The following is a 27,603-nucleotide window of genomic DNA, read 5'->3' on the forward strand; positions in this document are numbered from 1 at the left end:
GGAACTCATTTATCAGTAGTTCTGAAGTTCTCTTTCAAATAACAAAAAGTTGTTATTTGAAATGTCTTAAAAGCAATACACTACAGCAAACCCCTTCCCCCCCACTTGAAATACTGTACCTTGGTATCAACTTTTAACATGAATTTTCCAAGCCCTATAATGGGCCATGGCGCGAGAGCTTCTTGCCGTTCCTTCAAAAACTTTTCCAGAACTTGCCACCATCCATAGCAACGTTTCTTTAAGAAGTCCACAACTCCAAAGTGTATAATAAGTTTTTTGAGTACCCAGACTGTAATCAATTTTAAAAAATAAAAAGGCAAAGACTTAAAAAAAAAGTTATACTCAACTAGAGATTCATGGAAAAGGAAATAACTACGTTCGTGTACTTAACAGAATCCACTAAAATAATTTTATAGATTTCTAGAATGTTTTTGGAAGGAGAAATACCTTCTAGAACTACCCCAGATCAGAGGCTCTACAGTTGGGATCTGTGAATGTTTTTTTTTTTTAAATTGTGATAACTACATGTAATTCTTTCTACAACAGCTTATGACAAGGGGTCTTCTGGATTACAGTTAAAGACTTCCAGTAATAGGGTAACGAAAGAATTCGATTTCACTTTTGAATACTATAATCCAAACTGGATTACTTCATATCCTATTAGATATGAAGTTTTTTCTTTAATCAAACTATAAATCTATCTTTCTGCAACTTTTATTCATGGCTCCTACTCTGGTCACAGGCCATGTAAAAGAAATCTAAGTCCTTTTTCACATGACAGTACCTCAAACATAAGAACATAGTCATGAAATGTGACAAGAAATAGATAAGAGCCAGAAAGATAGTCCTCAAAATGCTAAGGTCAGAAATAATTAACTTGGTTTCTTGGTATTTAAGTATTAATTAACTTGGTATCTTGGTAATTAAGGTCTGATCTAGTTTTTATGGAATAATAATAAAATCCATTAATTTATTGAAGCCTTCTAAAATATATTTATGCTTTTTTCTTATATTACCTCAAGGTACTAAGTTACATGCCTGTATTATTACTTGTTGTATGCAATTGCTTATTGAACAAACAAATGAATGCTGAATAAATGAACTGGTTATTTCCTATTTGCCCTAAACTTACACCATTCAAGATTTAAGAGCTGCCTTCTGGTTGTAATAATACAGAATTATATGAAAAACTTCATTTTCAAACACATTTCGCAGCCTTCATCTTTCCAGAAGGAAGAATATGAATCTTTTTATTTGCCTTCAAATGGAGCCCCACAAACACCTCATTATTTTAGTTGCTCTTTTCAACTAAAATACCACATAGTATTCTAGGTATGAATATGCCATGATCTCATACTACTGTAGAATATTTTTAGTCTCATATCTGGTATACTCTTTTTTAAAAAAATTCTCTGCGTTCTATAATCTACTTTTAGGACTCAGCAGAGAAATATGTTGTTTATTCAAGTAGAGGTTTAGCAAGACTGAAAATTTATGGGTCAAAAGCAGTTCAACTCTTAAGGAAGCCATGTCACTTGGTTCTGGCAATCTTGCCTATCCTTAACTTGCTCCTTAAAACTAGTATTAGCCTGGTCCTCTATGATTCTACACCAAGATAAGGACTTCTGTTTTCCTGTTCCAGGTTTGAAATCTTGAGCTGATTTTCCTGCACTGAACCTTGACTTTTGAGTGGAGGAATTCCAATGAAGTTTTTCCTGACTGAGTTAGAAAGAGGCTCCAGATTATTCTAAACCTTAAGGCAAGTCTTATATAGTCTTCAGGATTGGTCCAAGTCTGATAAAGACCATTCAAGTAACTACAATCTTTGGTGTGTTTCCTTTGGTCACAATCTCTGTTCATAAGATCATCCCAAGATCCCTACAATCACTCTGCAGTTTAGGGTGATGACTGAGCACCCTCAAAGGGTGGCTACTCTTGATGAACTAAATAAATAGTACAACCTTAAAGCAGCAACTGTCTTTCATGTTTGTGCTGCCACATCACACTACCTGCTGGGACCATTCAGGAAGATGATTTTAAAAACCACATCTTTTAGGGGAGGCCAGGTGGCTCAGCAAGTAAGAGCACCAGCTCCAGTGTTGGGATGACCTGAGGATCAAATCCGGGCTCAGATACTTAGCACCACATCCATAAATAACTGGCCGTGTAACTTTGAGCAAGTTACTTAACCCCGAATGCTTTAGAAAATAAAAAAAAAACCACATCTTTTAAACCATATTCCAAGAAACTCCAAGTTCCAGATTCAATAAAGGGCTTTATAGGGATTTCCTGAAATAACATATGGGCATGGTGTATGTTCAATCCCTTCTATGCCTTGTAGCTTGTCCTTTAAAGAATCAAGGCATTAAAGGTTTGACTGAAAGCCAAGGTACTAAAACAGAAAAATCAATAACATTGGTATTTGTACTTAAGGATGGTTATGGGGGGTGGGGCCAAGATGGTGGAGTAGAAGAAGAAGGATGGTTATGAAAAGGAATATAACAATATATGAATGTGTGAATACATTTAATTCAACACATTTCTCAATTTTAAAAATTCAATAAGCATAATTCTTAAACTGAAATTGTTATCCAATGAAAAAAGATGTAACTTTTAAAAGTGAATAAAGGTTAGCTCTCATAACATATCAAACTAGGTTATTTGTTCACTTTCCTTTTCCTTGTGCATGATATCACACTGCACATCAACACAAATAATCAGGCTTCTTTATGATCCCTAACATCCTGCAAATTGATTCCACATTCAAATACTACTTGCAAACACACAAAAGTTCAAGTGGAAATGTAAAAAAACAGCAATAAACTATGTAAGGACCTGCAATAGGCACTGGAAGCAACTGGACAATCCACAAATTCAACCAGATCTGGACTATAATGATGGCCCATACAAGGGTGACAAAGTAGACATCACTGGTTTTCTTCTTTCTAAGAAATGTTCCAATCTCAGGCCTCTGTCTGCCCAAAGTGGGAGATGGGGAGGAGGCAGTGGAAGAAGAAGAAAGTGTATGAGTAGATTCTCCATCATTTGCAGTTTCTATAAAAAGAACAAAAATCATATACTCAATTAATTTCTTTCCTTTTTTTTTTGGAGGGGGCAGGGTAGGGTACTTGGGGTTAAGTGACTTGCCCAAGGTCACACAGTTAGTTTTGTGTTAAGTGCCTGAGGTCATATTTGAACTCAGGGCCTCCTGATTCCAGGGCCGGTACTCTATATCCTGCACCACCTAGTTGCCCCTTGATTAATTTCTAATAAACACTATTACTGGGCAACATATCAAACTATTCTATTTTAAGTTTTGAAAACATACACATTATTCAAATAATAAAATACTAAGAATTCTGATATATGCTATATTAACCACAAAAAATAAATTTCTACTAGGCATAGTAGACTGGTATGGTATTAGCATTTATAAAAACCAAGCTTTTAACATTCGCTCTTATCTTCACTTGATATGTTTTGTTTTTGTCTTTTTGTTTGACAGATAATCTGGCCTTTAGATCTGGTTATGCCACTAATAATGAAACTTTAAGCAACTCACCATTTTCCTGGGTTTTGTTCTCCTCATTAGTAAAATAAAAAGGGTAGGAAAAATTATTTCTAAGTTTCTACCATTCCGTGATTTTAGTAAACAATTTAAAGTATACAAATTACTATACCTATAAAACATCTATTAATGGTTAAAAAGTCTGTCAATTTATTACATATAAATCCCAAGATATATTCATAGATACTTATTTACAAACCAAACTTTCAGGAGGCTTATTCATTTCTTTAGAATATATGACTTTCTAAGTAGGTTATAATATTGCATTGTTGTTTAGTCTAGCCTTCCAAAATTAGTGATAGGGGTGTTTAGCTGAAATAGCAATTAGAAGTATGAACTTTCACAAATCTACCTCTGATACAAATGGCATCCCAAAAGACCTCATAGTTTACCATATGACATTATCTAGGTTTTGAACTTTTAAAATAAACAAAGTTTATTTTAATTGTTCTTGATTTTTTAAGAGATAGGGACCATAAAAATCTAACAAAATTATTAAAAGTTTTCTTAAATTTAGTATTTGTCATATCCCTTAGGACACAGAGTGAAATATAATTTAAAATTTTTTAAAGTTAGCATTAAATTATTAAAAAGCTTAATTGTTTCTGAAGAACACTAAATCCCACAGGAATATTAAATCCTTCCATGCCTTTGCATATGGAGTCGCCAATATCTGGAAATAAATGATTCCTCCATTTGTTATTACTTTCTCCCTTTCATAATGTCTTTATATCTGCTTATCTGTATACACAGTATGCATCCTTTTACTCTCAAGTAATGTTGAAGCTCCATGAGGGCAAGGATTATTTCTATTTTATTTCTTTAATTCCTAATAATACAATGCCTTATGTAAATAAATAGGGTTAAATTAAAAAGAAAAAAAATCTTAATTTTAAGTAAAAAAAAAATCCAAATTTCTAAGTATTTAAGTGTAAAGATAGAAAAAATACTGTTACAAGCAAAAGTATCACCAGCATCACTGGTCCAAATATATTCTCTCTGGATATTCAAATAAGGTATACAAATTAAAGTATGATTTTAGTGTATGATCTATAAAAGGGAAATGTTTTTCTAACTACACCCTTTCCCTAAGAGAAAAAAATGACTAGATCAAGTATCTATATAGTAGCTCTTAGTTCACACACAAAGCACTTGCACTGATCTTGCCCATTCCTCTGACCCACTACTAACCATTAGCTCAAACAGCTTCTACAGAAACCACCCTTACTACTCTTGCCTCTCCCTATCAACAACCTAACTGTACCCAAGCATTTTTCTACTGGTCAAGCTATGTCCACCAAACCTTGTAGAATTTTTAAAAGAGTTCACCAGACAAAAGAGTAGATTGATTATTGGTGTATTGAAGGTACCCAGAAGGCCCCTGATTCCTTTTCTCCTTGAATGGCTGTCATCACAGAAAGGAAAGCAAACAGCTGACCTTCAGGTGAAAGAATAAAATAGATATAACCAACACTGAAAACTTCATGATGAAGTACAATGGTACCTTTTCCCTAATGAATCAACAATGAGATACTACTATTATTGTCTTTAAAGAAACCTATGTCCTGTGGGTATAAAGTAGCTGAATATGAGGAAAGAGGGGGAAGAAGGCTATGGCAGACTAGGATCCCTCATCTTTTCCTTTCTATTTGCGTTAATGTCACTGGCCTTAAAGAGGGACTAGGAAAATATATCTTGTGTGTTTCTTGAGGGACATTTATGTCTGTGACCACGATTAAATGGGACTTATATGTTCAATTACATATAACACCACTGAAAAGTCAGTCTGTGAAGACTTTGTGTCTCATACTCACCAAAAATAACTTCTATAGCATAGGTTCCCAAAGTGGGTATTACTACCCTGTGGGGGGCTACTAGCCTTGGGTGCAACTGGGGGGGATGCTGAATAAAAATAAGTGGATGGTGGAAGCATAAGGAAAGAAGAGAATTTTAAAAAACCGTTTGTACATGTTTCATCTGTTATGTAACAGAGTTAAAATTGTAGTGATTACATTACTTTCCAAATAAACACAAAATTCAAGTTATAACCAATCAGTGGTCAAGTCCACCCACAGGTCTTAACAAGTAAGTGTTGGTAGGGAAGCATAGTTGTGCTTTGTCGAGAAGCCCAGCATGCATCAGCAGGAAAATGTGCATGTAATGACTTATTTACAATATGATACTATATGGTTATATGGTGCAGTATTATGTCATCAAAATGTCAATGCAGGAAAAACCCCACAAATTTACAGTAAATTATTAAACTGAAAATGCATAATTTAAAAAAAATTTTATTTTTTTGAAATGACAAATTTTTTTTTAAAACACCATTAAAAGAAACAGTATTAACAGTTAAGATCCCCTTCAGCGCTCTAAAAGAAAAACAGGGAAAGGGAAGACATTCACAACAGATGATTAGAAGTGGGTGGAGATGGAAGGAAGGGGAAAATGAGGCAAAAAATAAAAAAACAGATCAAATAGAGTAAAGAAAAAAAAAGAAATGGGTTAAGGAAGGGAAAAAAGAAGACAGGTACAGAGAATCCAAAGGAGATGAGGAATAAGAGAAAAGAATAGGAAAAAAAAAATTACAGGTGAGAGGAAAAAGACCCTGAGGCATAAAGTAAAGAAGAAATCAAAGAAAACTTCAGAAATAATTTATGTTAAACATCCTTTTAACAAGGCAAAATAAAAAGGAAAAAGAGCAAAGATGAAGAAAAGGAGAAAAAAAGGAAAAGAAGCAAAAAAAGGGATGGGGTGTGACCAGATTAAAATGTAAACATGGAACAAAATAAAAAGGATATAAAGCAAAAAAAGTTTAAAAAAATTAAAAAATATGTATACATACATAAGGTTAAGACTAAGAAAAAAAGAAAAGAAATATTTTAAAATGGCGTAGTAACAAGAAAAGACAAGGAGTTTTATAAACCACAAATAAATGATCATAAGATGTTATAAATTTATGTTATATATGTATATTATATATGTTCATATATATTATTTATCGGTCACCTGTAGATTCTTGTGCTGAATCATTTTCTTCCTGTCCTGGCTCATACCCTGTGATGGATATGGCAAATGTGGCCAGTGTAGAAGCAGCAATAGAAATCACTTGACCCGGTAATTCTGTCCCTATAAAATAAACACATTTCTTTAAAAAAAAAAAAAGGAAAGGTTGCTTCAAATTAGAAATACTTTAAATTTGTTCCTACTATTTTAAATTAAACTTTACACCAAAACAATGGATATTATTAACATGTAAATTCCAAGAGGGGTTTAAGATTTTACACATCTACAAAGTATCTATAAATAAGCCCTCAAAAAATATCCAGTTGAAAATACAATAAGATACATTTGACTTTATGTTGATTTCACACTAAGATATATCTTACAAATGGCATCAAGACTTAATGACATGCTGTTGTATTAGGTGTTAGCAGCATTACTACAGCCCATATCCCTCCGGCCTCAAAGTCTGGCAGAAGTCTCACAGAAACTGTTATACTCAACTGATGGTGAAGCCATAAAGAAAAGCAGTATATCAGAAATGGAAAGATAAGCCATTCCTCTGCTTCAGATCTCATTTTGCCACAATGTTACCTAACTTGTGCCAATGTTACAAAAATTTTACTGTGCTTTTTTTCTTAGCATTCAAACCCATTCCTGCTCCCTTTGCTTCATTCATTCACTTGATTTATTAGTTTTATTCCACAAAGCTGTTAGTACCACCACAGAGCTGTGAAATCTCACTGCAACCAAACATGATTATAATGTCAAAAAAACTTTGATAAATTTCTTTTAGCCAATCAACCAAGACACATTCCTGTCTAAAGTAAAGTTGTAAACAATCTTGCTTCACAACTGATTGAAAACAGAAGATCTCTTCATTGAAAGGTTTCTCTAGACTATGATTCTAGAAGCACACCACAGCAGTGACAGATGCCTAACCAGCAGAATAGCATTCTTAGGGCATTTTAACCTTAATTCATTCAATCAACAAACATTGGTAAGAGCTTACTGAGTACAGATACTCTCTCCTTCAAGGAACTTACTTTCTAATAAGAGAGGCAATGAATAAAGACATACATACAACATACACAAAGAGGAAATGAGGAATAAAGTATAATTAGATTAGAGAGTACAAATAAACTACATATAAGATAAACCAGAAACTCTCCATAGAGGAAAGGCACTAGAATTAAGGATGATCAGGAAAAGCTTCTTTTAAGAGATGAGATTTTAGTTTAGATGTCTAAAGCCTCTTTTTCTTTTGTCAGAACATCTAATGTATATAGCTTTTAACTGAAGACCAAAGAGCTTAAACTGTCTCAGAATTCCATTTGGCCTTAATTTGAGGGTGCCTACTGTCTAGTTAACTTGGCATTACTGATACAATGTTTGACTATTTATTAGTGAACATGTTAATGACTGTGGGCATGTAAATGAATGGCTAAAATGGGAGCATATTCTAACAGATTAAATGGCTTGGGGTCTTAAAAGAACAAAAATCATAATGAAGAATAAAGTTTGAGAGATTCAAACATGACTAAGAATATGAACTTCTCTGGGATCTGGGCAAAAACATTCTGTTCAAAGAATAATCTAGACTTAAGAGGACTTGAAAAGTGCTGTCTAGAGTTGTCTTGGAGGCAGCATACTGTGTTAGAAAAAGAGTTATTAGTCTTGGAATCAGGAAGCCCTAGGTTCAAATCCTCCCTCTGACACCTACTACTTGTGTGACCACAGATGGGGTGGGGAACTTGTGGCCTTCAAGGCCCTTTGGACTGAGTCCAAGTTTTACAAAACAAATCCTCTTATTAAAGGGATTTATTCTGTGAAGTATGGATTCAGTCAAAGGACAACATTTGAGGACCTAGAGGGCCACAGGTCTGTGGGACATTCCTTCTGTGAGTTTCAGCTCCCTCATCTCTAAGATAAAGATGATGTTTATAATGCCCATCCCACAGGGTGGTGGTGAACTCAAATGGGAATGTATTTTTTTTAATGCTTTTTTAACTTTTGATTTACATCATTCGTTTCTGCCAGATTTTGAGTTACAAATTTTCTCCCCGTTTTTCCCCTACCCACCGCCCCAAAATAGCAGTCCCACAGGATATCCCCTCCTCCAATCTGCTCTCTCCCATATTTTCTCCCATACCCCTTTAGGCTTTTCCAGTAGATCTCTATGCCTCAGTGCCTGTATATCTTATTTCCCAATTACATGTAAGATGGTATTAATAATAGTATATACACACACACATATGTGTGTGTGTATATATATATATTTGAATATTTTATTTTAAAACTTTCAATTCCAGATTCATTCCCTTCCTTCCTTGTCACCCACCCTTACTGGGAAGATAAGCAATTCAGTATAGGTTGTACATGTGTGGCTAATGTAAAACAATAACATAGTAGATATATTGTAAAAGACTGACTATATTTCCCTCCCTCCTATCCTACCTCCCACTTGTTCTATTCTCTACTTTGATCCTGTCCCTTTTCAAAAGTGGGTGCTTCCAACTTCCCTCCCCCTAGCCTGCCCTCCCTTCCATCATCCCCCCTCTCATCCCCTTCCCCTCCTATTCTCCTGGAGGGTGAGATACCCTACTTAGTGTGTATTTCACTCCCACCTTAAGCCAGATTCAATGGGAATAAAGTTGACCCATTCCCTGGGAATGTATTCTTTTAAAGTATGTGGCAAACTCTAAAGTGATATATATATATAAAATATATTTGTCTGTTATTAATAATATCATTGTTATAAAGCAGGGAATCAATAAACACCAAAAAGGTCAACTCTGCATTTGCTTTATGAAACTATAAATAGTTTACTTTAAAAAAAAAAAAAACCTGTGCTTATTTATTGCCACTCAGAATAAAGTAATTACTGTGACAATCAGGAAAACTGGCTTAAGACTGGTTTATTGATGATTTACCGTGGCAGGAGAGTAATGGGAAATAAAGAAGCCTACACTCCTACACTTGTAACAAGCTCCTAAGATTTTTTGTGATAGCAGCAAATGGATGTCACTAATAGTCATGGGATTGTTGTATTATCTAGTTTATGACTAGGAAATTATGGGTTAAGGAAAGAAAATTCAAGCAGAGTATCAGAAAATCATTCTCTAATTTTTCCATGTTAAAATGAACTGTTTGTATTTTGTGTTTATAGACTTCTACTGTTACCATTATTTTGTTTTTTTTTTCTTTTTGGAGGGCAAGTGGGGTTAAGTGATTTGTCCAAAGTCACATGGCTAGTAAGTGTGTCAAGTGTCTGAGGCCGGATTTGAACCCAGGTCCTCCTGACTCCAGGGCCGGTGCTCCATTTACTGCACCGCCTAGCAGCCCACTGTTTTTCTAATGATAGCGATTCTGGTATTTGAAAACTTTAAAAATAGCTTGCTAGGATTCTGGGAAGATGGCAAAATAAGTCAGAAAATGTTTGGTTCTCCAAAATTCTCTACAAAAAAAGACAGAACTTCATTGGGAATGTAGAGCAGCAGAAATAAACAAACGTCAGGGTAAAGCAATTGTCCTCCTAAGATAATTCGAGAAGATGGTAGAAATGTAATGGAATATGGCTACTCCCTAAAAAATAATAAATATGTAGACTACAGAGAAGCAGAGAAAGATTTAAATTACTTGATGCAAAGTGAAGTAAGGAGAACCAGGAAAACAATATACATAAGAAATACCCTTGAAATTGAATAACAATCAAGGTTACCCCCAAAGAAACAATAAGAAAATGATGGCTTCTGAGGCCTTCCCATTCTAGTTCTATAATTCTATAACCTCTCTCTTTCCCTTTCTTACTGAACTGGGAGATCGTCAGTGTGTAGCACCACACACATACTGTCAGACTTATTTGACCAGTTGGTTGGTTTTGATGAACAGCTTTCCCCCCCCTTTTTTCATTTGTTGCATGGGATAGTTGTCCTTGGGAGGAAGGGAGACACTCCCACATTACAGTGATGTAAACATCAAAGATGGCAATAAATTTTTAAAGTTAAACTAAATTAGAACTTGTTTCAGAGATCATAGTTAGCTGCATTCCAAATGGCTGTTTGCTATAAGTTTAAGCTCCAAGAGACTAACATAAACTGATACTGAGTGAGGAGAGCAGAACCAGGAGAACTTTGCACACAATTACAGACACATTGTAACTGGATGACTGACTTTGAGAGAGACTGGGCTTTTCTCAGCAATGCAAAGTTAGAAGACAACTCCAAAAGACTCATGATGGAACAGGATTTCCACATCCAGAGAAAGAACTACAGAGTCTGAATGCAGATGGAAGCAGCTCTCTCTTGTGTTTTGGTGTGTTTCGTTCCTTCTTTCTCACTGTTCACTCCACTGGTTATAATCCTTTACAACCTGACTAAAGTTTAATGTAAAGGTATTTGTAGAACCTATAATTGATTGCATGCCGCCATGAGGGGGGAGGGGAAAAATTTGGAACTCAAGGGATTGTGGAACTGAATGTTGTAAACTAAAAGTAAATAAATACATTTTTTAAAAAAGTTTAAGCTCCAAATTTAGAGTATTTCTTACCCCTCCCAAATGGTTGCCCACCCCAGCAAGCACAACTTTTATGAATACAGAATGCTTTAGAACAATAATTCTTTAAACCTAATTTCTCAAAGAACATATACCATTACCAAAATAAAACTTTTTAAAATAATATTTTTGAACAGAAAATGTGGCAAGTTTTTTTGTTTTACTACAATTTGTTTGGCATTTAATCTCTAGGATGCTTCTTGGAATACTGCTATTAAGAAAATAAAAGTTCTTACCAGAGGAGACTTTTTCATTCTGCTTTTCATAAAAAGTACCCACAGACATCAGAAAAACTATAACCAGGAATACTGGAATCCTCCAGGAGCCAGCCAGAGATGCTGAAAATAAACAGTAAACAAGTCTAAGCCCTTTAAAAGATCAATGTGAGGACTTGAATGGACAGCTACTGTATGTGTGTATATAATTAAAACATTTAAAACTCTACACTATAGACTAGGATTTGGAAGGGGAAAAAGTAAACAGTGTGCTTCTATGTGAAATACCCTGATCCAGCTCTGGAAATGTAGATCTAATCCAGAGCTTTCCCAAGGAGCTAATCTAGACTCTAGGAGACTCTGACTGAGCAAACCCAGAAGAGGCTATTCCTCAGTGATAAAAAGCCATTCTATAATCAGGGCCAAAATGCTAACCATCTCCGTCAAAGCTTCTATTTGTCTCTTCAAATATGGGGCCTGGTTGGATCTCCTAGGACTTCAGAGGAGCCCACGATACTCTGAATTCCCAGAAAAGGGTGAGAGCATAGATAATAAACTAGAACATTCCTCTCTTTAATGTATAAGGTTTAGATACTAAGGGGTTGCCAGGGCAGAGATCTGTTCCTCCTCCTCAGTCTCCCAAATCCAAAAATGGTCAAAAAACAAAAACAAAAACAAAGGGCTACTAGAATAAATTCTCCAAGAAACAAGCAAGAACATGGAAGTCATATTTTGAGGATCATGGGTTGAGAGCAGGAAAGGACCTCCTTACAAGTAATCTTGAACACTTTTATAAAAACACTGACCAAAGGTGTCTTACAGAAAAACAGAGAAATGAAATGGTAAAGCAATATATTTTTCTAAAAAATATTTTAAATATTATGACAGTTTTCCAGTTGTGAAAAACAAAATTCTAAAAACAAACATCTAACAAAATTAAAAGATGAAAAACTGAAAACGTAGCATTTAAAAGTTAAGATTTCTAAAAACCTAATAGGATTTTTAATAAATCTAAATTTTTAAGTAAATCTAGAAATATTTGCTTTAATTTATATGGCACACCTCTTGGTATCAAAAACAAGTGACCCACCTAAATGGAAAAGTAATATAATCCAGACAGGAATTGAAACTGCTCTCAAGTAGCGTTCAGTACTTGGATTCCACTTGAATAAAACAGCCAACACATAGCCAACTACCAACGTCCAGATCTTTAGGAATAAATGAACAGAAAATATAAGGTTGAAAACACATGGATATGTAAATAAACACAAACATACCTACATCATACAAAACTTTTAAGTATCTCTATTTTAAAACTGCTACTGTAGTAGTTCTCTGCTATACATATTAGGTAGTTAAGATGAAGAAAGTAGTTTTAGGAAAGTTCTTATATCTTCTCTTATTCAAAAAAAGGAAAAAAAATTATCCTTTTGTTTGACAATTATTCCATGTTTAAAAAAATGTAAATTTTGAGGTGTAAAAAACCCTTAGGGTTTTTTTTAACCTTAGTTTTAATTTAAAATCTGTTAACATTATAAGGTAATTCATGAGTAGCAATACTAAGTTGTAATTAGGTAGTGTTTGTATCTTTTACAGGACATGTTTTACATAAGAAGCCTAAAATGGGCTTCCAAGGTTTCTCTACAGATTTGTCAATCAAGAAAACCATTCTATCTTGTGAAAGTGTTCATGAAATCTAGATAAAACATAAAATGAGAATGTATGTAAAGTGCATTGCAAACGTGAAAGTACTATAAAATAAAGCTGATTATTAAAAAAAAAAAAAGATATTCACAGAAAGTGAAGGCACATATCCGAACCTTGGGGTACATCCAAAGCAAGCAGATGGGATATGGATGATGATAAAGCAAAGGTGACTGAAGAGTGGCAAGACAAACAGCAGAAGTCTCACCATAACTCAGAAAGGAGGGAGTGGTCAGCAGTATCTAATGTTGCAGAGAGGTCAAAAAGGACAATGACTGAGAAGAGGCCATTGGATTTTTACAATTAAGATATAACTGATAATTCTGGAAGGCATAGTTTCACTTGAGTGACTTGAGGTCAGAAGCCACATTGCAAAACAACGATAAATTAGTGAAAGTATAGAAGTGGAGGCAATAAGAGTAGATAGTGTTTTCAATAAACTTGGTTATGAAAAGGAGATAATATACAGGCCAATAGTTGTAGGAATTGTAGGGTTAAGTGAAGATCTTTCCAGGATGGGGGAGACCTGAGCTTATTTGTAGACAGCACAGAATGAATCAGTAGGTAGGAAGAGATCAAAGCCTGAGAGGGGGTTGGGGGAAGGATGTGGGTGTGTGTGGGGAGTGGGGGTGCATCAAGGCTACCTGTAGAAGATTTGGCATGGCTATGGTATCCTGGCTCACTACTGTTGGACGCTATGGACTGATGTCCCATGAGGAAAATTAAACAAAAAAAAAAAAACAAAAAAGCTATATTTTAGTTGAGTTAAATGATCACAATTGCAGTAGAAAAACTATGATTCCTGTGAAAATAATGAGTGATAGACAAAATATGAAATCATATTTTAAATCACACAAAAAATACATTTAACCTATTTTTATGGATGTAATTTAACAAGAGGCTTTCTATGCTGTCCAGTGTAATAATTACTCATCCATCCTTTAGACTAGCAATCCTCAGACTTTTGGTCTCAGAAACCCTCTACACTAGTATTACTGACAACCCTAAATAGCTTGTGTTTATGTGGCTTACAACTATCAATAGTTATCATTATTAGAAATTAAAACTGATAAAACATTAAAATAATTACTTCATTAAAAAACAATAAACCCATTACATATTAACATAAATACATGTTCATGAAAAAATTTATATTTTCAAAAATAAAATAAATTTGGTGAGAATAGCATTGTTTTATATATTTTTGCAAATCTCTTTAACGTTGGACTGTCTAGAAGGCAACTGGATTCAGGTACATGCTACTGGTTGAAGCATATGAAAAAAATTTGGCCTCATAGGTAAGAAATTGGAAAAGGAAGGAATATTTTTAATAGGTAAATAATGTTTTTGCATTTTTAAGAAAATAGTTTTGACCCCGAAGACTGCCTGAAAGGGTCCTGGGGACTCCCATGGGTTTGCAGACTATACTTTGAGAACCACTGCTTTAGAAAGATGGTAGAGAACAAGCTGAAAGTAAGACGAAAACAGAGAGAGAAGTGATCTAGAGTAAAAAGACCAACTTTGGAATTCTCAATCTGGTACTAACTCCACATCTCTGGGAGAAAGTCATCTAATCTTTGTCTTAGTTTTCTCATTTAAAAAACAGAGATACTGCTTGAATTATTTACCAAATAGTGCTGTTGTGAGGGGGTGGGGTGGGGAATAAAACTATGAGTTGTTTTCCTGGGAAAGGTTTCTCCTTTAACTATAGGCTACTAGATTGAAATCAGGTTGATTTAACAATTCTGTTCCTATGGAAAAAACTTTGATTAAAAATTGCCTCCCAAAGGTAAAAAAAAGTTCCAATTCTTAGCAAAATTTGTTCATAATCTTAAGGCTTACTAAATTAAATGTATTATTCAGTTAAAGTCACATAAAGACAAGCGCAAATCTTTGTTATGAACAATTTATCCTTTCAAAAATTTGGATTATTAAATCCAATGGGCTTGGAGCTCAATTGTCAAAGTTTTTGTAGAGCTAGGAACATGACTGAAATTGTACAGACTTCTACAAGAGATTTTATAAACACTATGGCAATCCTTACAAAATTTGTATGTTCTAGGACCTTCCCTGGTTGGCATCCAGGGAGAGAAAATTCTTGATGTGTTCCTATCATTTATTTAGATCCTGTCCCAACTAGTAAGCCTTAGTCTTTGTCTATTAAGGCAACTAGGTGATACAATGGATAGAGGACAGAGCCTAGAGTCTGGAAGAGCTGATTTTAAATTCAGCTTCAGACACTTAGAAGCTATGATACCTTGGGCAAATTACTTGTTTGCCTCAGTTTCCTCAAAAAATGCAGATAATAATGCCTATCTCCCTGGATTGTTGGCAAAGATCAAATGAGAAAATATTTGTAAGGCATTTTGCATAGTGCCCGACACACAGTAGGGCGCTATATAAATGCTATCTATCTATTATTATATCATTATATTATCTAGCTACCTTAACTAACTACCGCGATATTGTTTTCTGAAGATGAAATAAAAAGGGAAACCCTCTACTCTTTATCATGTACGAGTGATAACTGAAGCCCTGGGAGTAGATGAGACTTCTCTGAAAGAATATACAGAAAGAGAAGGGCAAGAACTAAAATCCCTGGGGCTTTCTATACTCGGGGTCAACAGAGATAAAGGAACCAGCAAAGGAGACAAAAGGAAAAATCATGTATCTAGAAAAAGAACTGTAAGAGGGCAACATCATAGGAACCAAGAAAGGAAGAACAGGAACAGCATCAAATTAAAACAGAAACACGGGCCACTAAGTTTACACGGCATCCTTGGAAGCTGCATATGCAGCTGGAGTTGGAAAAGCATATATTAACATTATCTACCCTACTGTACTTGCATTTATTTTATTAAATATTTTCCTGCCATACTCAAGAGTGTGGATCTTGGCTAAATGTTCGACACATCTGGTCTAAAGAACCACCATGTAGAAAGATCAAAGAGGATGAGGTTTAAAACTAGCAATAAGGAAGTCATTCTCACCATGCAAGTCAGATTGCAGGAAGTAGAGAAGTGAACAGGTGAAAAAGATTTGGAAATCCCCTTTACCCAAGAATAAAGGAATAGATTAGAGAAATGGGCTGCTGTATAAAACAAATTTTTATGCCTCCAAATTTTAACTACATACCTCTCAGTAAAACTTTGAGCACACGCCCAAATATAGGTATACTTTTAATAAATTAGATATATATTCTACTGTGCTAATTATGAACATTATAAAACTCATACAAAAATAGAAATTTAATAAAGGTGAGCTAAAGATGAAATATTTGATCCCAAGTCAACAGGGAACTATTGAAGTTTATTGTGTAGGGGTGAGATATGGTCAGACCGGTGCTTTAGGAAATTCATTTTGGAAGCCGTAAGGAAAGTGGATCGAAGAAAAGAGATTGGAGGCAGTAAGAAAGCTACTGCAATAGTCCAGATGAGAGGTGATGAGGGCCTGAACTAGAAAGAGAGAAGGGGACTGATGTGAGAGACCTTGTGGAGGTAAAAATGACAAAATTTGTTAACTGACTCTCTCTATATATATGGGGTGAGGGAGTGAGCTGAGGATGACACTGAGGTGAAGAACCTGGATGACTGGAGGGATAATAGTGCTCTCCACAGTAATAAGGACATTCTACAGAAGAGTAGGTTTGGGGGTAAAGACAATTTAATGAGATCTGTGATGTAAATCACAGTCCCGCCCATGCCTGCTTATTCTATGACTCACTGTTTTTAACTAAAACAAAAGAGGGAGGGAAGAACTTTACCAGTCACAGTCTAGGAATACCAGCGTCTTCTCACCAAGGGATGCCTGCCACGAGGAACCTAAATGGCAGTGTAGAAAAACTGGGGGACGTATGGTGGGCAATTCTGCACGCATACTACTGTGAATACCTGGAATGAATTTAGTTATAACTATGCTGAGGACCTAGGAGCCAATGCAGCCATGGGAGGCCAGTGGTGGGAAGAGGTTGAATGGGAGGAGTGTTTAAATAGTAATGGACTAAGGAGATAATGCAGTTATATTGGCTCACAACTGGTTATCATTGAGAGAACAGAATCTTCCTACATTCCAACAGGCTGATCATACACAACCCTTGGGGTTATGCAAAGGACCCCATCTTGGAGACCACTGGTATAGCCCTAGGAATAAAACAGTATACTGAGAATCCTGTAAACTGACAGCTCAATTCTTACTTTATATATGTCATCTAGAAATTGGCGATTGCTAAACTTCAATGGCCAATACCTCATCACAGAAAGTGGCAGATTTATATTAATCTTTCAAGACACATTGGAGGAAGATGGACACAGTGAAAAGCCCCACTATAACTTTCAATTATCATCTGGCTGGCATTTAATAAGAGTACAGATTTGTATAAAAGGTCTCCTTCCTAAATCACTAGAGGAGAAATCCACAGGGTACTCATACTCAGGGTACTAATCTTTGGTACTCATACCAATAAAAGCTTTATTTATTTTCTTCACACAATAATTCTAGCAGATATTAAAAGACAAAAATATGTACCCCATTTGAGAAGTGATAACATTATTTATGGAACTTCTGCATGGCTAAATGCATTAAGTCAACATCTCCTGCCCATAATATAATATGTTAAAGTTAAAGATACTCGTGAGGATGAACGGTATGTGACAGCAGTAACAAACACTTCACAGAGCTTTAACAATGCTGTAAGTTTTACAGGGAACTTTCAATAGATAATTCATAATCACATTTGCTCTCTGCCTATCTAGAAGTTGTCCAGGAATCCACTGTGTTCCTGCACCATTAAGACTAACTATCTGTAAGAAAAGCAAGATGCCTGAGGAGAGCCAAGGTGGCAGATTAGGGGCAGCCACACAACTTAAGTCTCCCAACATTCCCCTCCAAACAACTTTAAAATAACACTTCAAATAAAATTTTGGAATAGTAGAACCAACAAAAAGTCAGAGAGACATATTTTTCTTCACTAAGAAAACTTAAGAGTTTGGCATTAATAGTCTGTGACACCGGGAGAGAAGCCTATCTGGAGCCCACACATGGCAGCAGCTTCAGGATCACTTGGACCAGAGATGATAAAAGGGTCAGAAAGACGGTCAGAAAGAGATTAGTCCTTAAAAAAGCCAAACTGGCCAAATAGAAAAAGGTACAAAATCTCACTGAAGAAAATAATTCCTTAAAAAGCCAAATTGGACAAGTAGAAGCTAATGACTCTATGAGACAAAAAGAAACAAACAAAAAAGTCAAAAGAATGAAAAAATAGAAAAAATGTGAAATATCTCATCTGACAAACAAGTGATCTAGAAAACAGATCAAGGAGAGGTAATTTAAGAATTACAGAACCACCTGAAAGTCATAATCAAAGAAAAATCCTTAGACATATTTCAAGAAATTATCAAGGAAAACTGCCCTGATAGCTTAGATCCAGAGGGCAAATTAGAAATTGAAAGAATCCACCAATCAGCTCCTAAAAGAGATCCTAAAATGAAAACTCCAAGGAAAATAATAGCCAAATTCCAGAGCTCCCCAGTCAAAGAGAAAATATTTCAAGCAGCCAGAAAGAAATAATTCAAATATTGTGAAGCTACAGTCAGGATCACACAAGATTTAGCAATTTACATTATAGTGGAAAAAACCCAGATATTTAGGGAAATACAGGTCTTTCAAATATTCCTAAGGAAAAGACCAGCACTGAATAAAAAATCTGACATTCAAACAGAAGATTCAAGAGAAGCAAAAAAAAGGCAAATGTGAAAGAGTAGTCATAAGAGACTCAATAAAGTTATATTGTTTACATTCCTTTATGGGAAGATGATACATATAATTCCTAAGAACTTCATCATTATTAGGGCAGTTAATAAGAGTTTACACAGACCAAGGGCATGGGTATGAATCAATTTTGTAAGAATGATCTCAAAAAAAATGATGAAGAAAGAGGGATATACTGGGAGAAGAGGGAAGAAAGATGTAGAATGTGGGAAATTTTCTCACATGAAAGAGATGTGCAAGCAAGAGCTTTTACAGAGAAAGAGAAAATGTGCAAATAACACTCTTTTAGGAATTGGTTCAAAGAAAGAAGACTATATTTACACACTCAGTTGCATTTAGAAATGTAAATTACCGAACAGGGAAAGAGGAGGGGAAGAGGATAAGAGAAAGGAGGGGATCATAAAAGAGAGGGCAAATTAAGGAGGCAGTGGTTAGAAGCAAAATAGTGAGGATGGATGAGATAAGGAGAAAAAGAGAGAGGAAGAAAAGAAAGGGGAGAGAGGGGGGAGGGAGAGAGGGAGAGAAGGGGAAAGGGGGGAGACAGAGGGAGAGGGAGAGAGAGAGGGAGAGAGAGAGAGAGAGAGAGAGAGAGAGAGAGAGAGAGAGAGAGAGAGAAACAGAAGATAACAGTGTAGAGGGAAATACACAGTTAGTAATTATAACTGTGAATATGAATGGAATGAGTTCATTCATAAAACAGAAAGGGATAGCAGAATGTATTAGAAACCAGAATCCAACAACATACTGTTAATAAGAGACACACTTTAGACACAGATAGACACACACAGAGTTACAATAAAGAGCTGGAACAAAATTTAATATGCTTCAGCTAGAGTAAAAAAGACAGGGGTAGCAACCATGACCTCAAACAAAGAAACAGCAAATTTAGATCTAATTAAAAGAGACAATCAGGGAAACTACATGATGCTATAAAGTACCATAGACAATGAAATAATAGCAAAAAATTTTATGATAAATGCTGTGTTTCTCAAATATATATACATGTATATATATGGGACTGAGTCAAATTTTAAAAAGTAAGAGCCTTTCATAAGTTGATAAACAGTCAAGGGATATGAACAGGCAGTTTTCAGAAGAAGAAATCAAAGCTGTCTATGGTCATATAAAAAATGCCCTAAATCACTACTCCTTAGAGAAACACAAATTAAAACAACCTCACAACTATCATAAATGACAAATGCTGGAGGAGATGAAGGAAAAACAGGTACATTAATGAACTTCTAGAGTAGTGAAATGGCAAAACCATTCTGGAAAACAATTTGGAACTATGCCCAAAGGACTATAAAACTGTGCACACATTTTGACCCAGAAATACCACTACTATGTCTGTATCCCAAAGAGATCAAAGAAAAAGGAACAAGACCTTTATGTACAAAAATATTTGTGGCAGCTCTTTTTGTGGTGGCAAAGAATTGGAAATCAAGGGGATGTCAATCTATTGGAGGATGGTTGAACAAGTTGTGGCATATGGTTGTGATGAAATATTATGGTGTTACAAGAAATGAGAAGGGGAGGGGTGGTTTCATAAAACCATGGCAAGACCTATACGAACTGATGCAAAGTGAAGTGAGAAGAACTGGGAGAGAGCGATGTTGTAATGATGATCAACTGTGAAAGACTTGGTTGCTCTGATTAATACAATTTCAAAGGACTCATGATTAAAAAAAACAAAAAAACACTATCCACCTCCAGAGAGAGAATTAATTAATTCTGAGTGCAAACTGAAGTACAATTTTCTTACTTTATTTTTTTGGCTTGGGGGGGGTGGATATGGCTAATATGGAAATACATTTTGCACGATATATAATCGACATCATATTGCTTGTCTTCTCAGTGAGTGTGGGAGGGAGGTAGAGAATTTGAAACTCAAAATTAAAAAACAAAAGAATGCTAAAAATAAGTAATAAACTCTAAAAAATTTTAAAAGCAAGATGTCTTTAAAAAGTGATCAAAAAGTTCTGGGCAGAAAGTCAACTTCTATAGACACAAAATCTCCATGGTAGACTATCAAAACCCTAAATGAAAAAGGACTCTGTGGTATAGAATATAACATGATTGGGGCAAAAGAAAGATAAGAAAATCTTGATGTTCGAAATTTGATTAAAATTTAACTACTTATTTTTGACTTTAGTTCTACTGTATCTACCCACAATCTACCTCCAAGTTTCACTCACCTTACCCTGGCCATCCAAAGCAGTTAACCTATCTGATCTCTTAACGTTTCTAATTCTCATCCCACTTACACATAGTATCTCAAGCTTGGTTCTTCTGAGGCATTGAGTACCTTTGATGAAAATCTGCATACTGACTTCTAGTTTTTCCTACTAACATCTCAGTAATGCCTCTATCCACATCTCTACCTAACTTCCCTTGGGAATACTGACATTGATTGTTTACCTCTCCCCACCCCATCCACTCTTCCTCAGTGACCTCTTTTCTTTTTAAAGCATTCTTCTCCTCATTGGCTTTTTGGGCCTCTTTTGCCATTTGAGTTAGTCTACTTTTCAAGGTGTTTCTTCAGTGTATTTTTGGGTCTCCTTTAGCAGGCTGTTGACTCGCTTTTCATGATTTTCTTGCATTTCTCTTCCCAATTTTTCCTCCACTTCTCTTACTTGATTTTCAAAATCCTTCTTGAGCTCCTCCATGGCCTGTGACCAATTCATATTTTTCTTGGAAGCTTTTGATGCTGTTGTTCTGACTTCATTGTCCTCTTCCAGCTCCATGCTTTGATCCTTTTTGTCCCCCCAAAAAGGATTGTATGGTCTGACTGCACTTCCTCTGCTTGCTCATATTGCCAGCCAATTACTTGACTTTTGAGTTCTTTGCTACAACAGAACTCTGCTTCCAGAATAGAGAAAGCTTTGTCCCAAATCGCTGGGGTTTTTGCAGCTGCTGGGATTATTAGAAGAGCGTCCTCTTTGCAGTCCCCACAAGCTCTGGCACACTAGCCACACGCCCCAGGACCACCACCCAAAACTGTAATCCAGATCCAAGCAGGTTAAAACAAGAACAATTACCCTCTGAATGGTTTCCTGGTCCCTCTACAATCTGCAGGCCAGGAGCTTGGAAGCAGTCATGCTGCAGCAGCTGCAGCTCTGGGCCTCTGCCACTTCTTGCCCCCCAGGGGCAGGGGCCAGACCTCGCTCTTCTGTCCCCACTGACCTTTTTACTTTGTCTTTGGCGTTTATGGGCTGAGAAGTCTGGAAACCACCACAGCTGCTGGTGATTCACTCTCCTGAAGTCTGCTCTAGCCGGTCTGGGCAGCCCTGGGGCCCGAGCCACAGCTCACAGGGGACTGACTGTGCTTGGCTCCCAGTGCTGCGATAGCCCCTTCCTGCTGGCCTGCTGGGCTGTCCTCAGCAGGAGATCTGTTTCTCTCTGTCACTGTGGCTTCTGTAGCTTTAAAATTTGTTTAGAGTAATTTTTTTTACAGGTATTGGAAGTCGCTGGAGCAGGAGCCCAGGCCAAGTTTGTGCTTCTACTCCGCCATCTTGGCTCTGCCCTCAGTGACCTCTTTTCAAGAGAGATACAAAGAAGATGTGCTACTAATAACAAGAGGAGTGTGTGCAAGAAGTTCTCACAACCATTTTTGAGTTCCTCTTTTCTACCAGGGTCTGATACTAATTACAGAAATATTTTCTACTAAACATTCACACATTTATTTTTACAATGGTATAAAAGCATCTGTGTTATCTTTTCTGTTATTTCTAGGTTTAGTGTCATTCAGCAGATAAGCACACCCAGAGGTCAGAGGCAGGCTTCTAAGTGAATTGTACATAGATAGTCAGTTATCTTCCTTATACACACTACAGTCAGTCTGCCACAGAAATTACTTTTCTGCCACTTCCTCTGATTCCTAATTCCAGATGCTAAGAGCTTTTATTAAATATTATATGGTGGTATCCCAGACCATTTCACAGAAAGTAAGGAACCTTATAATTCAAGTCTATTAAGGCTTCCCCTCAACTCCAAGTCCACATCAACACCTTAGAAACACAAATTTACTTAATTTTAGTACTGGATATGTGAAAAGGTATAGGAATTTGGAAAGAATCTAAATGTTCTTGTAAGTGGGGTTAAAAACTGGATTCTTTGATATACATATATTCCATCATCATTGACTTCTCTTTGCTAAAAGTAGGAAGAAGGCAAAAAAATCTAGTTTATCAAGCGTTTTCTGTACTGACAATTTATTTCAGAATTTCTCTGCCACAAGAATTTAATCACTTGACTTTCAGATTATTTTAAGAATAGATATATTTTGAAACAAATCTCTTTCCCAGGGAGGCACTCAATATCAAGTTTTAAAAATAATGTAAACTCTTAAAGGTTTTTTATTTTTGTTGTTGTTAAGCTGTGACCAACTCTTCACGACCCCATTTGGAGTTTTCTTGGCAAAGATACTGGAGTGGTTTGTCATTTTCCTCTCCAGCTCATTTTACAGATGAGGAAATGGAGGCAAGCAAAGTGACTTGCCCAGGGTCACACAGCTACTAAGTATCTGAATATCCACAGCCCCCTAGCTACCCAAACTCTTTAAGTTATTACTAGTTTATTTAATGTATGTTCTCAATTTCATGAATTTCATTCTGCATCTGACCTGTGAAATATGTGATTAAAAAAATTCCAAGGAGATTTAGGCAAGATTAATGTGCTTAGAATTTTGTCATCCTGGGGCAGCTAGGTGGCGCAGTGAGTAAGAGCACCAGTAAGGAGGACCCAGGATCGGTTCAGGCCTCAGATACTTAACACCCACACAAAATGAAAGGCCACGTAACCTTGGGCAAGTTACTTAACCCCAACCGCTTATTAAAAAAAAAAAAAAAAGAATTTTGTCGGCCAGCCCTGTGAAATACTTCTTTATCAAACATTCAACAATCAGCAATAATTCAACAGTAATTTTTAAATGATGTTAATGCTTATGTCCCTCTCCCAACTTCCTCCCACCTCTGCCTCTTGGAATTCCTGCCTTCCCTCAAATGCATAGCTCAGGTACCACCTCCTACCGGTGTACTAGGACCTCCCAAAATCCCCAGAGGAAATTACTGTACTCTTTATGTACTTCCTAGTTACTTTTATGTTCCTCTCTCTCTGCACCCAGACCCCCAACATTCCTTTTTCAGTAGAATGAAAACTCCTTGCAAGAAGAGGCTGTTAAGTTTTGTCTTTGTATCCCCTAAATGCCTGGAATAATACTCAATGAAACTCTGCAATCAAGGGGAAGAAAAATAAGTAAAATAATCAACATCAACACATGCAAATGTGAAGAGGAAAACTTGCACCAAAATCACTAGATTCACCCTTACTCCCATCCTCACATGTCAAGATCTGAGATAATCATCAGAGATCATAAATCTAGTGCTGGAAAGGACCTCAGAAGCCATAAATTCCAATCCCTTTATTTTACAGATAAGAAGGAGGTTAAGGCACCTACCCAAAGTTATGCAGATAGTTTAACTGTTATTTAATATTTTTATCACTGATTCAGATAAAGGCACAGATGGTATGCTCATCAAATTTACCCATGCTAAAAGCTGAGGAGAACAGAAAACCCAATGGATGACTGGATCGAAAAGGATCATGACAGGCTAGGCATGTGAGGAACCTCCCTCCTTGAGGCCAAATGTGGCCTTCTAGGTTCTTGGATACAGCCTTTTGACTGAGTCCAAGTTCTACAGAACAAATCATTTTATTAAGAGGATTTGTTCTGTTAAGTTTGGATTCAGTCAAAGGGTCACACCTGAGGGCTAGAGCATCAGGCTGAACCTAACAGATGAAATTAAATAGAGATTAATTTAAATTCTTGCATTTGGCTATCAAAAAAATAAAAGAATAAAAGAAAAACCTCAAAACTTCTCAAATATGAAATGGGGTTAAGTTAGACAGCAACTGTTTTGATAGCTGTCTTCAAATAACTGAAGGACTGTCACATGGAAGAAGAATTAGGTTTTTTTTGGTCCCAAGTGGCAGAACCAGGCACAGATCAACAGGTGGGAGTTCGAAGCAAATTTAGGTTCAAAGTGGGGGGGAGGGGAACTTTCCTAAGAATTAGAACTGTCCAAAAGCAGAACAGGCTGTCAAGAGGCAGTCCAAAAACGTGAGTTCTAATCCAACATAAGACACTAGCAAATCAGATGCGTCTGCCTCAGTTTCCTCATCTGCAAAAAGGGATAATATTACAGGATAATAACTTCCCGGGGTTGTTGTGATGATCAAATGGGCTCACACACGTAAAAGTGCTTTACAAACCTCAGAGTGTTATTTAGCTATTACTATAAATGCGGTTTTCCTTTGGAATCTTAGGAATGTTTTATGACAAGGGGGAACTGCCAAGGAAGTCTAAAAAGCTTAAGAATCCTGTAGACCTATCTCAATGAAATGCCAACTTTTGCACATAAAAAAAGATCTCCAAAGTGCTTTATGGAGAAAGGATCGCAAAACCTAATGCAAACAGTGTCTCTACAGGTGCGCGTTCCAGGCAGTCCTTGGGCCACGGTCCGTCCGTGGGCTCGGGGCAGAGGGAGGGGAGGGGACTGGGGCGTGCCTGTGCCTCGGGCTCGGCGGGGGTCGGCTCACTCACCCACAGGGTGTTGAAGTAGTCCAGCCCCTGGCGGATGAGGGCGCAGGCGTAGGCCAGCAGCACCTGCACGCCCAGGTAGCTGCCCAGGTGGTAGAGGGAGTAGAGCAGGGGCGCGCCCGCGCCGAGCAGCAGCAGCAGGCGGCGGCGCCGCAGCACCTGCTCGCCCAGGGCCTCCACGCCGTAGTTGGCGAAGCAGAGCGGCAGCAGCAGCGCGGCCAGCACGATGGGCGTGTGCGCGCGGTGCAGGCGGCGCAGCCAGCGGCGGCCCATGCGCGTCAGGGAGCTCTTGAAGGGATGCAGGAAGGTGCCGCACAGCACGGCCCACAGCAGCGGCCGCAGGAAGGCCTCGAGGATGAAGTACACGAGCACGGCGGCGCCGCAGCACAGGCACACGAACAGCACGGCGCCCGTGTTGTAGAAGGCCTGTTTGATGGGCTTATCGAAGCGCAGCGCCAGCCCGACCGGCGGGACCCCGCCCCCCGCGGGACCTTCCCGCAGCGGCGGCGACTCCTGGGCCACTGACAGTCCGCTTATGGTGCTGGTAGCGGAAGCTACCGCCGCCCCCGCCACGCGATCCTGTTCAGGCGGCGACGGCTGGGCAGGGCTGGAAGAGCCCGAGGTCTCCTTCCCCGCTGCGCCTAGCCTGTCAGCCATGGTGGCGCCTCCTCGCTCGTTGGCGGGGGAGCTCTGGAGAGGGTGCAGGAAACGGTATTGGCCCGTCCACTGGAGGCGCGGGGCTTCATGGGACTTGTAGTTCTCTGGGCGCTCGGATTCCTGAGTGGACTGGAGTGAAACTACACCTCCCTAGAAGCACGCGGGAGTTCTTATTTTTTTGCCCTGGGGCGCCTTACCCTCATGCCCGCTGTTAGCTAACGCAACTGCCTTGTAAAAATTCTGGAACTTCTAGTCTGCCCGTCTACCCTGGAGTCTGGAGAAGAGATGATGGAAATATGAGCTGTGTGTTAATCCCGAGTAAATGACCTTTCCCTTATTTCTTAAAATGAACAGTCGAATAGGATGAGAATCACTGATTAGGCAACAGTTAAAGAGTAACAAAAATTTAAATTACAAATCCTTAAACAACGCGAACTTTAAAATCGTGGGTCGGTAAGCAGAGGCTTCAGAAAGCACTAGTTTAGGAGCTGGACCCTCTAGCTTGGCTGCTTAACTAACTTTTGTGACCTTCAACTAGTTGGTTCACCTTCTGGACTTAAGTGTTCTGATTTACGAAATGAGGGGTTTGGAAAACATGATTTATCAGCTTCCAGCTCTAAAGCCCATGAGCTTTTGATTCTAAGCAACAGCAGCAAAATCAACAACCACCCTGATCCCCAACCTCCTGACTGCCATTGTTTAGGTATAAAATAACAGGTCTCAGACTAAGCCCCACTTTTCCCACTTCAGGATCTGCTCTGGTGGAGTTTACTCCTATGAAAAGAGAAGAAGTAAACACCTGGGGCTACAGCTAACTGCCTCATTCCAAGTCTGGATTGTTTCTACACATTCCAACACCAATAGTAAATCTTTACTCAAAGCAACAGTAGACTGCCCTGCCAGTTGCTTTCTTTCCTTTCTCTTTTCATAAATATACATATTATCCAAACAGTCTTTGAATTGGGATGGGTATCCAGGAAAGGACTGCTGTGCCTTTACATTTATTTTGCATATGATAATGACAAGACTTTCCAGGGGAAAATGAAGTTGTGTAGGGCCTTTCTAAACTCTAGAACTGTTTGTTCCACTATTTGTACCTTAAAGAAGGAAACTGGTACACTAGATCTTCTTTGGGATAGGAGGGGTGGGAAGTGTTGTAAAGGAGATTCTATGAAGAGTTAAGTGGAAGTAATGAGGTTACCCACTAAGAGGGTTAGGGTTGCTCTGGAGACCCCAAAATACCAACACGCAGGGTCCTGCCGAATGAATTCCACTGGAGTGTAACACTCAGCCAAAGAAAAGTAAAATTTATTAAGTTTGCTTACATTAGACACAGAGTAAGTCTGTGCTAGAAAATTCTATGGTCTTCTATGGCACTCTCATTTTTCTTTGGTGCTCTCACACCACATTGTATGAAGATGGGGTCTTATGTACAGAAGGTTATGGGAGGAATCTAGGGCTGATCTAGAGGAGGAGTTTGGGGAGGGTGTGCAGGAGGAGTTAATGAGGTCAATGAGTGATTAAGGGTGGGAAGGCAC

The 27,603-nt window shown here is 37.5% G+C and overlaps 1 protein-coding gene across 2 annotated transcripts in view; it reads right to left on the minus strand.

The window, feature by feature from the left end:
- TMEM245 (transmembrane protein 245) overlaps window positions 1-27,191 on the minus strand; it is a 100,400-nt gene extending 73,209 nt beyond the window's left edge. The window contains exons 1-6 of one of the 2 annotated variants that reach the window (XM_069106010.1): window positions 25,412-27,191; window positions 12,431-12,548; window positions 11,362-11,463; window positions 6,578-6,697; window positions 2,836-3,054; window positions 120-289 (exon numbers count right to left, since the gene is read on the minus strand). In XM_069106010.1, the coding sequence (XP_068962111.1) occupies window positions 120-289; window positions 2,836-3,054; window positions 6,578-6,697; window positions 11,362-11,463; window positions 12,431-12,548; window positions 25,412-26,065 (1,383 nt within the window). In that variant the 5' untranslated portion in view covers window positions 26,066-27,191. The remainder of the gene's footprint in view (window positions 1-119; window positions 290-2,835; window positions 3,055-6,577; window positions 6,698-11,361; window positions 11,464-12,430; window positions 12,549-25,411) is intronic. The other variant, XM_069106013.1, reaches the window with a different exon arrangement.
- Between the last annotated feature and the right edge of the window lie 412 nt (window positions 27,192-27,603).

The sequence above is a fragment of the Petaurus breviceps genome, unplaced genomic scaffold (genome assembly GCF_028583685.1).
Source record: "Petaurus breviceps papuanus isolate PSGF00001 unplaced genomic scaffold, PetGlider_PUasm1.0 138, whole genome shotgun sequence".
NCBI classification, from domain to species: domain Eukaryota; kingdom Metazoa; phylum Chordata; class Mammalia; order Diprotodontia; family Petauridae; genus Petaurus; species Petaurus breviceps.